The sequence below is a fragment of the Rhinichthys klamathensis genome, unplaced genomic scaffold (assembly GCF_029890125.1).
Source record: "Rhinichthys klamathensis goyatoka isolate OS25496 unplaced genomic scaffold, OSU_Roscu_1.1 h1tg000393l_1, whole genome shotgun sequence".
NCBI lineage: Eukaryota > Metazoa > Chordata > Actinopteri > Cypriniformes > Leuciscidae > Rhinichthys > Rhinichthys klamathensis.
The window spans coordinates 537,501-552,248 of NW_026606895.1; the positions used below are offsets into that span (position 1 = coordinate 537,501).

The window sequence follows — 14,748 nt, forward strand, 5'->3', positions numbered from 1 at the left end:
TCCCGTCCTCCTTCAGGAGCGTGACGGACCGCTGGGCCCCCGAGGTTCATCGCCTCTGTCCCGGCGTTCCCATCATCCTCGTGGGCACCCAGTGCGACCTGCAGGAGGACGTCCAGGTGCTGATCCGACTCGCAGGCGTCCAGGAGAGACCGGTGAGCAGAGACGAGGCCCGCCTGTGCGCCCGGAGCATCGGTGCCGGGACGTTCGCCGAGTGCTCCGCACTGACGCAGAAGAACCTCAAGGAAGTGTTCGACGGCGCCATCTTGGCCAGCATGCGGCGCGCGGACGAGCCGAGGATGCTCACGCTGAGGGAAAAAACTCCAGATAAACTCAAACAGCTCTCGGACACATGGTGGAGGAAGCTGAGCTGCGTCCAGGGCTTTGAGCTTCAGTGACGGGGAGTTTGAGTCAGTTTAAAGTCAAGTCAAGATGAGATGCGACTCACAAACACATTTAACTGTGATGCATTTCGAAATCAAACAGGATATTCGACGAGAAACATTGTAGGACGGGACGTGAACTTATCGTGAAAAGTGGCTGAAATGGAACGGAACATCATTTTGGAGGCGAACCAAATTATATATCTTTTTTATAAACATTACAGTGACTAGCATTTTGTTTCTTTGTAATAGCGTGGAGTGAATCATGCACAAACTACCCAAAAATGTGCATTAAGAAAGTAAATAGTCAGTTCTGATTTCATGTTGAGGACATTTATTTTATACATCAACAAAACGATCATTTCTGTTGATGTACAAATTTCCTAAGGTCACGTTTTAAGCAATGATGCAGAGTTCAGAGACATTAATAATGACATCAGAGAAATTAATAAGTTATTGTATACATCATTGCATTTATTTACAGAAAATTAATCATTTTTATTGTATACTTTTTGTAAAAGCCCTTGTGGTTGGAGTAAGAGAAGAGAAAAGGACTGGAAACCATTTGTAGACATGTTAAATAATATATTATTATTAAAGAATAGTAAAAATTAAAGGATATATAATATATATATATATAGCAACACTTTACAATAAAGCTTCAATAATGCATTAACTAACATGAACTAACAATGAGCAATATATTTTTACAGCATTTACAGTTGTGTTCATGTAAGTTCATAAAAAAATGTTCATGTTATTTCACAGTACATTAACTAATTTAATTTAACGCATCTTTTGATCTTAAAAATGTATTTGTAAATGTTGAGATCAAGATTAATAAATGCTGTAGAAGTGTAGCCTTGTTAACTAATGTTAACAAACACCCTTATTGTAAAGTGTTACCAGATATAGCGTCACCTGTAATATGTTGTGTATACGTGTGCGTGAGCCGGTAGTGTGTGTGTGTGTGTGTGTGTGTGTGTGTTTTGGCCCAGTACCCTTGATTTGTAGCAGTGGATAAGCTGATGAACAGACTGAAGGAGAGGGATTTGATGTCTGCGTTACACCTGCTGTACTCCTGTACAGTCTGATGTTTTGTTTACAACTTCATTTCTACTGTTTACTTCATTTTGTACGCAAGATTGTGTAATATTAAACAGTGTTTTAAAAGATTTAGAAATGCATGTGTGTTGAAACAAAAAAAGAGTTAACATGTTTTCGTCTCGTACATTTAAATTAGACTAGAGGTAGATTTGCTTCAAGGAAAATGAACTTGGCCCGTTCAGACGGCCCTGTCAAAGGTCTGTATGGCACTAAAGCTTTTAATCAGATCTTATTCTTTTACATCATTGTGCTATACGCTTTTCCCTCGGCAATCTGGGACTCTCACGGCGGGACGTAATTGCCGCCGTCACAGAATAACAATTACCCGCACAATGATACTTACCGCAGGCTTCAGGCTCTGAGTGGATCTGACCACTGAAATCACACAAAACCCTCTGAACAGCAGCGTTTAGCCTCTAATGTCCCACTCACAGGTGTCGGCTGGTGCTCGTGCTGTAGAATGTGGAAATATATTGAATTTAATGTTTTAAGCCACACAAGTTTAGCGATGTATAAACTCTTGAACTTCTTCAAGGATTTTGAGTGGAGGGACGGAATCGGAAATGTCCTACTTCCCACTTCTGAAGTCGTGAGCTCGTCGTGTGCTTTGTTGTCGGAAAAAAACAGGAATCATGGAGGGTACCAGGATTATTCTTTCCTATTTATTGGGAAAACCTTGGGTACATAGCCGTGTTTCTTGGTTTCAGGACGACTCTGCAGTCGTTAGGCCCAAACTTACGGCAAAGAAACGCTCGCGGAGAGCTCTGGCAAATCACCCACTCGCTTGACCGATGCCAATGCTAGCAGAAGGGCGGTCTTAAGCTAAAGTAGAAAGGACCGTCGACAGGTCCCACATGGGAATGGTAAGGGATGAGGCGGGTTGAGCCTTCTAGCCCCTTTTAGAAAGCAAGCAACCACAGGCTTCAGAGTTTCACAGGCTTCAACATTCGAGGAAAAAGTTGTTTTTACGGGTGAACCGTATCGAGAGGGAAGTTTAAAATAGCAGTCACAACAGCAATCGTTCTCCCCTCCGCCATGTTTAAAATTTCCCTCCCAACTCGGGAACGTATCAAAATGATCTCGGCTTCACAGTGGTAAATTCGACTTGAGAGGACGGTCATGTCCAATTTTTAACGAGGAAACTACGATAATTCCGATAGCATGCGAAGACAGCATAAAGGCTCAACGTAAAACTATTATTGATGGTCCACTAATAATATGAATTTCAATGTCTATGGAAGTTGCATAAATGTTACGTTCATGCATTTGGCAGATGGTTGTATTTAAGGCGACTTATATTGCATTCAACGATTATGCATTGCCTGAAAATCAAACCCAGGATCTTGGCGTTTCTACATGTTTTGTTTAGGCTATTTGAGCTACAGAAATGTATTTATTTAAAATAATTATATATAAAAAACGAGGAAAATATGTCCTCGTTTTCAAACGAGGACATTCTATTTTGTTTAGTTTTTTTCATAAGAACTTAAACATTTTCATTTTTTACATCATGATTTATTAGGTGTCATTACATTGCTCAGTATTTCAATTCTGAAATTGTTGATTTTTTAAATATATAAATAAGTGTTGTTAATTGCATCATATATATATATATATATATATATATATATATACTGTGTATATATATATATACTGTATATAAATATATATATATATATATATATATATATATATACACACACAAACATATAGGCCTATACAAACTTTTATGTTAGATGCGATTATTCTCAAACAATCGATTTGACAGCACTAATATAAATTCACTCAAAGTTACTTTGCTTGGGCAGGCGGTCAGGTCGGCTCCTGTGTCTCAGTTGATCCTGTAATGGGTCGAGACAGAAGCCACCTGTGGGAATTAGGCGGGCAGATGGCGACTGCTTTTCCCCTCAACAGGATCTCTTGACCTCAACCTCCACCTGCTGCAGAAATCATGCAGGAATAACATCAGTACAACAGGCCTTGAGAGCTGCTGAAAACCAAGGTTATCAATGTGACACACATGTGAAAAGTAGTCCATTATTCAAGCTAGATGGTGGTGATGTTGCATATTTTTTGTCTCCAAAAGCCATAGTTGGGAACAATATTTTTTTCTTAACGCATTTAATACACTGTTATTGTCAGTATGTGTGGAATCTAAGGCTTTAATTGTCTCTCTAAATGTGCTGGTGTCATGTGCTCCTGAAGCAGAACCAGAGTATTAATGGAGCTCCACCTGTAGAGGACGCTGTTGAGTTACATCCTGAACATCAGGTAAAACCGGTTAAACCAAGAGGTTGAAGTCATCCAACCAGAAGCGTCTTCTGTGTGTGTGTGTGTGTGTGTGTGTGTGCTGCTGGATTGACAGTAATGGTTTCACCGCTATGTGGCCATGATAGAGATTAAGTTGTTTTATATGATATGATTAGAGTTTTAAGTCACACTTGAAGTCTCATGGAAATCAATACAATTTCAATATTAGTGCCTGTATCTGCATGAGCTTTTCTCTTCACTTCATTTTACTCAGTGTCTTTGGTGTTTTTAAGAGGATGACCTCAGTCCTCCTCAAGTTCACGGGTCTTTTTTAGCAGTATAACCACAGGTGGAGTTCATCAAATTAACTATCAACACACACACACACACACACACACACACACACACACTTGAAAAATGCTTTCTTTAAAATAAATGACATTTGCTTTGATATGTTATCCAATGCAGTGGCACCCACACATGGTTAGAGTGCACCTGTATTACTTGGGGATAGTGTTTTTATTCAAATGTAAGTATGAACTAGCCTGGAAAAACCCAGACAACTTCCGGCAAATTTAGATTTGCTCTGAAAGTTAGTCTGGCAAAGAGCTCATTCAAGCCCATTTCCAATCCGCTGAAATCGCGGCACCAATCAGAAACGTTGGGGCGGGCTTTACACGATGACGACAGCGCTGGGGTTTTGAAGCAGATTTTGTAGCCTACATTACAAAGATGGATGCCGCCGCCGAACATCACTCGTTCCAATCAGCTATCGCGTCTGTTTTAAGCGATTTGAACGTTTCCTTTTTGTTAAAAACCGAGCAAAGAACAAACACTCGGAGATGTTTCTCCGCCGCTCTGCATACGTCATCTCCTTCATCGCTCTGATTGGGTTTAGGTCTATCCGCGACGTCCGTTGGTGACGCCCCTCTGGAAATGATTTGTCTATGACGCTTTGCCAGACCATAACTCAGGCCCTGTCCACACGGACACGGGTATTTTTATAACCGTGACTTTTTTTACGCGGTTCGGCCGTTCGTCCACACGAAAACGCACTGAAACCGAACATTTTTTAAAACCCCTGCCAGGGTGAGGATTTTCAGAAACGCCGGTTACAGTGTTGTCGTGTAGACAGTAGGCTTGTTTGAAATGAGCAAAATCTGCGCAGAACCGATCACCGGTGATCAGCGCGAGATGCATGCCGGTTAGAAATGTGTCCGAGTGCGGTCCGCCTTGCTCTGATGTCATGCCGACGTGTGTCAAATAACTCTCGCGACCGCAAGGCGCACGTGTCGGATTCTGCAGTCGCGCGCAGTTGCTCTCCACCGACAACGCTGATCAAAAGCATGATGGGAAACGACTTGCTGACGACACAGCTTAATGCTCATTGGTTTAAACAACCGTGATGTATTGTTCTCTTTTAAAATGTTTGATTTTAAAACTCTGATATCATGTTTTATGTGTATAGATTATGTGTGGATATCCCCAAACTCTCAGACAGTGCGATCTATTTGGTGTAATTTTTTTTTTAATTAAAAATAAAAACACATATCTGTAAAGAAAAAAAATGATTCATAAACATATAGGCCTATTTAAAATGGAATTAAATAAGTACTTTGAGTGTCTTGTTCATTATATTTATTTTCATATTCAAGCAACAAAACTTAAAATACATCCAGTTTATTAGCAACACCGTGCACGAGTGTGAATCCCGTGAATCCCGCGATATCCGCCTTTGATCTCACAGGTGTCAGATCCACTGCGAGAAGAGCGATCTGTCCGGCTTGCCTGCGCTTTTTTCACTCCTCCTCTCACTGCAGCCGCCTACTCTCGACTACATTTCAGGCGAGGCAAGGCGCATCTCAAACAAGCCTAGTGAAACCGGGGTTTTGCCTTGCGACGTCAGAGAGTGTGCGCCGTTATCCGCTGTGTTTGACGTCAGATTTGCGCTTCTGATTGGCCAACGTGGCTTTGCGGTTAAGGTTTATATCGCCGCCTGCTGGCGTGGCATGCTCTTGACCGCGCTTAATAGCGTGTTTTTGCGTTTTCATGTAGACGGAGACCGAGCATGTGTGGACGGGATTTTTTTTTTTTTAAACGCTGTAGGAAAAACCCCGGTTATAAAAATACCCGTGTCCGTGTGGAAAAGGCCTCAGTTACAACTGAAAATGGTCTGGTTTTAACCAGGCTAAGTATGACAAGTAATCTCATGATTTCTGTGCGCCTGGTTTTTGATTGTTTGTTTTTTAATTAACAGAAAATAATGTTACAAAAACAACAGTTTACAAAAAGCCAAATGTAAGAGAGTCTGGGGGATTGATGTAGATCCTATAAAGACATTGCCACTTTTTTGCTTCATAGAAAATCGAATTGCGTCAATATAAAGCTCCATTTCTTTAAATGTAAAACATCATGTAAAACATGTTACACGTACAGCAGGGATGTGTGCTAATGATGTGCTCAGGTGCTCGACAGGTGCAGAGGCACTAATACTTACACACGGCTCCATTCAGACGGGACAGTGCATGGTTCAGATCTGGACAGACAGGAGGACAGATGTTCATCACATGTGGAATAATCCTACAGGACACACTGACCGACAGTGACAGCACAGCAGCACTCACCCGCCTCACCTCGGGGTTCAACCCACTATTTTTGGCATTGGGATTCAATTAAATTGGAAAAATTGATTTTTTAAAAATATAAAAAAAGGATTTATATCACTTTTCACAATAAAAAGTAAATCTAAAACAGCTTTACAGTGACAGATAGTGTCCCAAACAATTCTGTTCAGTTCATCCTAAAACCCAAGTTATGAGAATTTTAAAGGCCCATTCACATCAAGGAGTCGATAACTATGAGGTATAGTTCTAAAATCGTTTTTAAATATAAAAGAATAGCAGTCCACACCACAACTTTATTATTAACGATAACGCCACAGAGAAATTATAATAAAAACAAAAAAAACATTGACAGCCAATCAGAATCCATTCCGCTTTAAAGAGCACGAGACTTTAAGACAGAGGTTTATCGTTCTGTGGTGTGGAAGCTAATTTAGTAATATTGTTATGGTTATCTTTAGTTATCGTTTTTGTATGAACTGGCCTTATAATAGATGTGTGGTGTGTGTAATATTACTAGAGACATTAAAGTTTAGGGTTTCAACATAAATGATACGCTCGAATCTTAATGTGAATTTTGAAGCCGCTGCTTTCTAACGGTTGTCTGATTCGTCAAACAGGTAGCAGCTAAACTAAATATCATTAGCATTTAGTTGTAGGAAAGCCTGACTCATTTTATTATCTAGACTATTAATAATCTATTAATTATTAACTTTGAGTTCAATACTGTATCACTATGCTTTCAAAGAGTTATATAAATGAGGGAATTTTTTCAACTTCATTATTGTTATTATATTTAGCCAGGTTAAATGTGCTGACTTTTAGATAAGTAGGCTAGGCTACAGATAGCATACTAACGTTACTCTGAATACATTGCGGATATGTCTATTTGACATTTGGAAGATGTTAAATAGACATTCAGAAAATGTCTTAAAGATGTTTATGATTTAGAATGTATGCAAAACTGCTCTTTTAAAAGATGTTTATCAAATGTTTTGTATACAACAGATGTTTTCCAGATCAAGTGCTCTTTAACAGACATCTTGGAGACGTACGTGCGCTATCTTCGTAATCTGCACTCTATAAAGTTCCTGGTCCAGTGGTCGACAGAAGCTCGGGTTGGCGAAGATCAGTGTGGACAGGTGTGATACAGAAACAGCTGCTCTTCTTCTGGTTAATGGTCTTCATCAGCGTCGCCCAGGATCTGCTGTGTAACGGGAAGGAGATGAAGGAGGTGGGCAAGTGTAACACGAGTGTCTAAAGTTTCAAACCTTAGAGCCACAGATGCAGCTTCTGATTGAAAAAACCCAACACATGTTTGTTTAGACACAGTATACCAGTAAAACACAACTCTTCTCTGGTGACGCACACTTTCTAGCACATCTCCCAGCACACACACACACATTAGTTTTCTGTCCACCGCGCTTCACAGACATGCAGCTGTCAGTGAGATTAGACTTTTAGCAGGTGTCTATATATAGTGCCGGTTAAACAGATCACAATGGCACGTCAGCACTTCGAATCACGCTGTTTAACAGCCTAGAAAACAAAGACATGCATTACATCACGACATGATCCAGACCTCCAAGCTGTGTGCTGTCCGTCAGCAGGTCCAGACGAAACCTCAGCTGGTCTCTGAGGTGGCGAGAGGATTTGGACTGTGCTGTGGATGCCTGACAGTTTATGGCATATGTGAAGAAACTCTTATTAGAGAACCAGCTGAAGTGTTGACATTAACCACACACACACACACACACACACACACATAGTGAGATCCAAAAGAGCACACTGGAAACCTGTAGTTTTCTATTCTCCAGGGTTCAAGATGTTTAAAGTGCTTTAAATACTTGAATTAATTTTTTAAAAACAGCCAAATTTATGAAAAGATACTTGAAAAGTGCTTGAAGTAATTTGATTGATAAAACAATCTTTTCACACAAAATCAACGCTGCAGCCTGTCTTAAATAGAGCCATTTTGCTTGATATTGCTCATATAAATATCCCAGTATATGATACATCTTTCATTCTTCAGGTCAATCATATATTCATGGGAGAAAAAAACAGTTTGAATAAGGAAAGCGATATCTTTGTCTTTCAATGGTTAAAGTTTCCACGGTCATTGCAATTTATTTGTACCATTTTGTTTTATTAGTTTATTTTTGTTTATATATTTACCTTTTTTAGAATTTGAAAGACAATAAAGATATCGTTTGATAAGTGACATCTCTGATCGTAGTCCTTGAAAACCAAAAAGTAGTGCTTGAAAAGTCCTGGAATTGCATTTTAGTGTCTGTACGAACCCTGATTTTTAACTGATCTTTTTTTCCTCTCATAATTTTGGCAATAGATGAACGGTTAAACGAGTGATCGTGAAATGAGTCCCTGTAGTCGTCCAATTTGACTCTCTTATGCTGATGAAAGATTCAGGAATTTCAATCAAATGTAGTTCGATCACTATCTTCTCTGTTGTTTACAAGATTAAGGCAATTATCAAAGTTTTCCAATAAAACATTTTTCCGTGATTTGTCAAATTTAATTAATCCCATGTCGGATTTTGACCCATATATTGTGATTTATGAACAGAATATCAGAGGGACATGACGTTACTCAAACATAGTTTATTCACTGCAATGCATTATTAGGAGTATTTCTGTTCTGCAAATGAAAATATGTTCTCAAATACAAATACAGTGGTCAAAATGTAAACATTGCTGAAGAAAATCCACAAGTTAGCATATTTTATATACTTCATTCAAGAACGTCATTGTGATTCGCCTTAAACAGAGTGAGTTTTCTTTTATGAAATCACAAGCAAGTGAATAACTGAATAAGTCCAGATAACAGGCAACCAATTATTAAGACTAACACTTCTCCCGACAAACATGAAGTTTCAAGTAAAGCGTCACGGCTCATTCAAAGTGTCTACGACATGACCAGTGTTGATGCATTTTAATATCACAGAGAAGCAAAAAAAATATACATGTGAGCAAATATGTTTCATATCAAATCTGTGCTCAGAATAATAATAATAATAATTTGCGCAGTTGAAATTATCACATTCACAAGAATCAAAAGATGGCATTCAACTAGCCCTCAATTATTTTTCCATCTAAAAATATTAAATATGTGACATCTTTGTGCAAAGAGTGGATTAAAAGGATGGTTGTTGGTGATTGGTGAGGAAAACACACTTCTCGTGACTCGCAAAAGTACATAGTAGCACAGCACTAACACGGCCTCTCAAACACCAAATCACTGAGACCATGTGATCAAATCAAACAAACCAAATATCAGTCAATCACATTCAAAAGAACTACATTTATCAGCTGACGTGTTTATCTAGAATAACATTCAATAACAATCATCTGAGTCATGAACAGATATCGAATGTTTGGTCCACTCAAATTATCTTTGATCATTAAATCCCTGCAGCCCATGTTTAAAGTCAGGATAGAAGATCTGAAACCTTTTTACAACGACATCAAACACTGAATTGGGAATAAAATAACAATCAATAAGCTATTGAAAATATTACAAACAATATCAAATGTGTTTTAGTAGTTAAATGTTTGGTCCTGGTATGCATTCATGAGAAAGTGATTGTAGCCAGCATCAAAAATATGAACTATTTTTATATTTAATGAATAATCTCTGTATTTTTTGTTGTCATATGGAATATATAAAGGAATGCATGTAACCTCTTCCTCAAACTCTGCTGTAACGGTCCTGTGGTGCTGGTTTGGGATCTGTTTCCTGCCGCCTCGTGTCTAATCCACTGATCCTGGATCAGCCTCTACCTCAGTCGAGCAGAGAAGCAGCGCATGTACTCCGTCATCCAGCGCTCGTCCGTCACGCTCAGGGCTGATCTCCGGGCCTTCTCCGGGTCAGCTGACCTCGCCCTCCGGTGCTCTGACGCCCGCACACCTTTTTTAGACTCTCTTCGTGTCTGGACGCCCACGTCGGCCTGATGAATCTGGAAATTAAATCAGATGTATTCTGATTCTGGGCACTCTGATTTAACGCATTTGCGGTTTTCTACAGTGACGAAAAACAACTTTGTTTAACCTACTGAACCTTTGTAAACCAGAGAAGGATATCACTGCTCCAGGCTGAATAATTCACCGCTTCCTCACGCAGTGTCACGTCTCACTCGCTGCTTCATTCCACTGATTAGGACACGACTGTTTAGCCACTTCAGAATTTCCCCTCTTTGTATGTATAATTTATTCAAATCTGTTAAAAACACACTCGTGTTCACTTCTGCTAATGGCTACCCATACAGCAAAAAGTGTGTAAACAAAATATAAATATATTGGGCAATATAAATATATTTAGATATATTAAATTATATATGGCCAAAAATATCAGAAATATGTATAAAAAATATATTTAAAATGTTAGCTATATATATTTATATATATTATAATACCACTTCTGCTAATGGCTACCCCATACAATATATTTAGATACATAAGAAATTATATATGGCCACATATTATGAGAAAATATATTACAAAACATCTGAAATATAAATATAATAGTAAATATATAGAAAATGTAAAAAGAATTATTAGAATATATATATATATAAATTAAATTTACTTCGGCTAATGGCTACCCATACCGAAAAATAAATAAATAAATTAGCCAAAATATGTTATTGTTATAAATTGCATGGCCAAAATATTTTATTTTAATATATATCAGCAATGTTTCTATATATAAATATTAGAAAAAAATTGTATTTTTTATATTACATGCACAATATTCTAAATTTGAATTTGGGGTTTTCATAAGCTGTAAGCCATAATCATCAAAATTATAACAAATAAAGGCTTGACATATCTCACTCTGCATGTAATGAGTCTATATAATATATTAGTTTCACCTTTTAACCCTCTGATGGTCTTCAAAAAAAAGTCACACTCGTGGTCTTCGGGGTCTATTGGACCCCAGACAACAACATTTAATTTTGTAACCGAACAAATTTTTTTTTTTTAACAAATATAATTTTACTCTGTTTATTAATGTTTTTACTCAACATTTGTGCAGTTTTTGGAGAATTTATGATTTTTTAAAAAATTTCTATAAATAAATAAATAAATATTTAATTAAATAGGATTTTTACAAAAAAACAGCATTTTATGTTAAATAAACTTTATAAAAGACCCAGATTTCTAACTTTCATTCCTGGGGATACCATGGATAATTTTACAAGGTTTAATGTAAGATTTTTGCCCATTTTTTGGAAAATACAGGTTAAAATTTGTAATAAATCACTTTAACCACTAGATGGCTATAGAGCTCCATTATATGCTATTTGCTATTTGAATTACTGAAAGATATAGTTTCTAAAGTTGGATTCAGTTGGATTCATATCTAAATATTATAAAATCACAATTATAACAAAAATAAAATAATTTTTGTCAAAATTTAGCATTTTTTGTACTTAAAAAACACTATGCATGGTAAACCGCATGACTTCTGCAGACAGGGTTGGAGCAGGTTTGGCACTTCACTGTTGTTGTTGTTGTTGTGTGTGTGTACATTTTATTTTTATTTTTATGTGTACAGTGTCACCAATTTATTTTTGTGGTGGTTCTTCATTTTGTATGATTTTATTTGACAAATTATAAGACTTTTTATAGCCTTACAAATGTATTCCTGTGTGTGTGTGTGTGTTTGTGTGTATGTGTGTGTGTGTGTGTGTGTGTGTGCGCACATTTTCAATGCGTCTAAGTGTTACCAATTTATTTTTCTGGTGGTTCTGCATTTTAGATTATTTTATTTTACAAATGATAAGAGAACAGTTTTTATAGTCTGTATGTATTCCTGTATAAATGTATTCCTCTTTATGTGTGTGTTTGTGTGTGTGTGTGCGCCTGTGGTGAGCATGATAATTTTGGATTGTGGATGTTTTTTGCATTGTTGGAAGTGTGCCACTTTATTTCTGTCATTTCTGTCTATGTGTTCTACGTTGTTTCTGATTTTGATGATGTTATTTTGTTTATTTTGATTGCGGGGTCCAATAGACCCCGAAGACCACGAGTGTGACTATTTTTGTAACGCCAACATAAAAACAGATATCAGTACTTTTTTTTTTTTTTTTGTAGATCTAGAAAGAGTTGAGAGCCGTAGAAAGTTTCAAACCATTTGGACAAAGAACATTTTTTTTAATTTGAGCAAAAGTCATTTGGGGTCCAATAGACCCCGAAGACCATCAGAGGGTTAAGTTGAATTACTGAAATAAATTAACTTTTGTTTCACCTGTATATATATATATATATATATACTGTCCATACATATAAAAAAAAAAAAGAAAAGTCATGCGGGTAAAGAAGATTCTCATGGCAAGAGATTATGAACTGTATATGGTTCTCATCAAGATTTCATTGAGTCTAATATCAGATGTGACACAGAAAGCCTCACCTCTCCAGCAGACACAGACGTTTGGATATTCGGTGTTCTTCTGTCCCTGGTCTCAATGTGCCTCTCTGCCCAGTCACTGCGGATAAAAGAGCGTCTGTTGTCGCGGTTGGACGTCCGGTCCTTGGTGTTGCCCGGGGGTTGGCTCTTGGCCCTGGGTGGTTTTCTTGATATGGACAGGTGTGATTCATCACTATCCAGCTCTTTATTAGGGTAGCATGGCTCTGAACGGGGCGCCCGGTATCTCTGACGCCGTTTCGGATAAGAAGCTGATGGTCCGTTAGTGGTCACACCTTTGTGATCATTTTCTGTGATAAAAGCAAAAATAATCATTTGATATGTTTGTTTAAAGGAAAAGTTTGATCACACAAGACATTAACCTACCCAAGGGAGTCAAGCTTTCCACGGTTTCACTGGTATCCGTGTGAACTTCTCCATTGACCTGCGGCTTCCGGGACTTCTGAACCTCCACAGTCTCATTCTTGGACTCTGACGAGGATATGTAGTGTTTGCCATTTGAGACGTTCACCCCTTGGAGTTTGGGACTGGACGTCCCGCTGGAGTCGGACCCGCTGTCCCATCCGTTCTCGAATAACGGTCTGTGTGTCTGCTCCATCACTCTTCGCGTCAGTCTGTACTTCACAGAGTCCTCGTAACTTTTCGAGAATGTCTCCCACTTGGGATCTCTGAACTTTTTCATGTATTCTGTCCGGATCTTCATGGATATGATGTTGTTATAGGTAGACATTTCGCCCTGTTGATATAGTCAGTCAGTCACCTATGGAATGAACATTATAATGTAAATGGGAAATGTTAGTCTTGCCAATGCATGTTCGCATACTTCACGTCACCATCTGTTTTCCGTAGTATACAGTGCAAACTGCAATATATTTTACTTTGTTTTAGTGTCCGAGTTACATGTACTTACCATAGTAATAACAGTAAATTATACATGATTACATTACTATACCTCAACCAAAACCTATACCCCTAACCCTATAGTAAGTGCATGTTGTTAATTAATATGAATCAGTACTTAAATATATAATTACACTGTAACAATGACACCGTAAAATCAAATGTAACCGTGTATTTTGTTATTCTAGCTCTTTGGCAGAGTAGGTTACAGCCCAGTGCCCACATTATTTATTTATATTCTTTACATAATACATAAGCCGATGTCACATCCGATCTTTCTAAAAGCGACATTTCTTACGTTCTTGTGACGTTTATAATACACGTTTATCGTACGATTTTAATAAATCTTGTTCAAGAATGCATAATCATAATCTATAAAAAAAAATCAATGCATTAAAGAATAATGCACGTTTTTATTAAGAAATTTGTCAAACTATTAAAATATATATCAATCGCTAATTAATTACTGAAATAAACCCGTGTGGTTTGGCTGGCAGCTCGCGCTATGTTCACAGGTCTGTCTTCACCTGCGCCCGAGTGTGTATGTAAACATTGACTCGGATCAATGTAAGCGCGTTAAACTCACCCACTCCTTTCTTTTCCGTTCCTTAGGCTTTAACGTTGGATAAAGACGTCCATTTTTGTTCTAACATCCTTACGAATTGCAAATACGTCTGTCCATCATTGTTGTGCGCCTGCTGCGTAGTAGAAAAACAACCCTCACTGATAGTACAGGTTTGGAGATCTACAGTGCGCATGCGCATACCATCACACTCGGAATGCTTGAGGACCTGATGCGCAAGTACGCACGCACAATCCAATCCAACCTTTAATTGATCCTAATTTGATTATAATCACCTACTTTGTTCTATTGGGTGGAGGAAGTTTATTATTATATGTGGACTTAGTTTGCCCTTCGACATTTTCGCGATGTTTTTGGAGAATTTCAATTGTAAGGTACAGAATACTACATTCCTCTCATTACTAGCGACGACAGTTTCTCAGCGCATGCGCAGCTCTGTCTGTCAGATGAAATATTTCACCTC

General features: G+C 38.0%; 2 protein-coding genes across 4 annotated transcripts in view; one reads left to right on the forward strand and one right to left on the reverse strand.

The window, feature by feature from the left end:
* si:ch211-133l11.10 (rho-related GTP-binding protein RhoU) overlaps positions 1–499 on the forward strand; it is a 3,739-nt gene extending 3,240 nt beyond the window's left edge. For all 3 annotated transcript variants that reach the window (XM_056234362.1, XM_056234361.1, XM_056234363.1), the window contains one exon: positions 1–499. This exon is cut by the window's left edge and continues 73 nt beyond it. In XM_056234362.1, the coding sequence (XP_056090337.1) occupies positions 1–395 (395 nt within the window). In that variant the 3' untranslated portion in view covers positions 396–499.
* A 9,549-nt stretch (positions 500–10,048) lies between these two features.
* ccsapa (centriole, cilia and spindle-associated protein a) lies at positions 10,049–14,575 on the reverse strand. The gene is made up of 4 exons (XM_056234360.1): positions 14,289–14,575; positions 13,169–13,562; positions 12,788–13,092; positions 10,049–10,331 (listed from the first exon to the last, which is right to left on the reverse strand). Exons 2-4 carry the CDS (start codon positions 13,530–13,532, stop codon positions 10,152–10,154), a joined length of 849 nt encoding a protein of 282 aa, XP_056090335.1. The 5' UTR covers positions 13,533–13,562; positions 14,289–14,575; the 3' UTR covers positions 10,049–10,151.
* Between the last annotated feature and the right edge of the window lie 173 nt (positions 14,576–14,748).

Excerpts from the sequence above, each read along its gene's own strand:
- ccsapa (XM_056234360.1), bottom strand. The coding sequence starts at position 13,532 with ATGTCTACCTATAACAACATCATATCCATGAAGATCCGGACAGAATAC. Across the intron at positions 13,093-13,168 it reads GGAAAGCTTGACTCCCTTGG|AAAATGATCACAAAGGTGTG; the intron begins GTAGGTTAATGT and ends CTTTTATCACAG. Across the intron at positions 10,332-12,787 it reads CGTCTGTGTCTGCTGGAGAG|ATTCATCAGGCCGACGTGGG; the intron begins GTGAGGCTTTCT and ends TTTAATTTCCAG.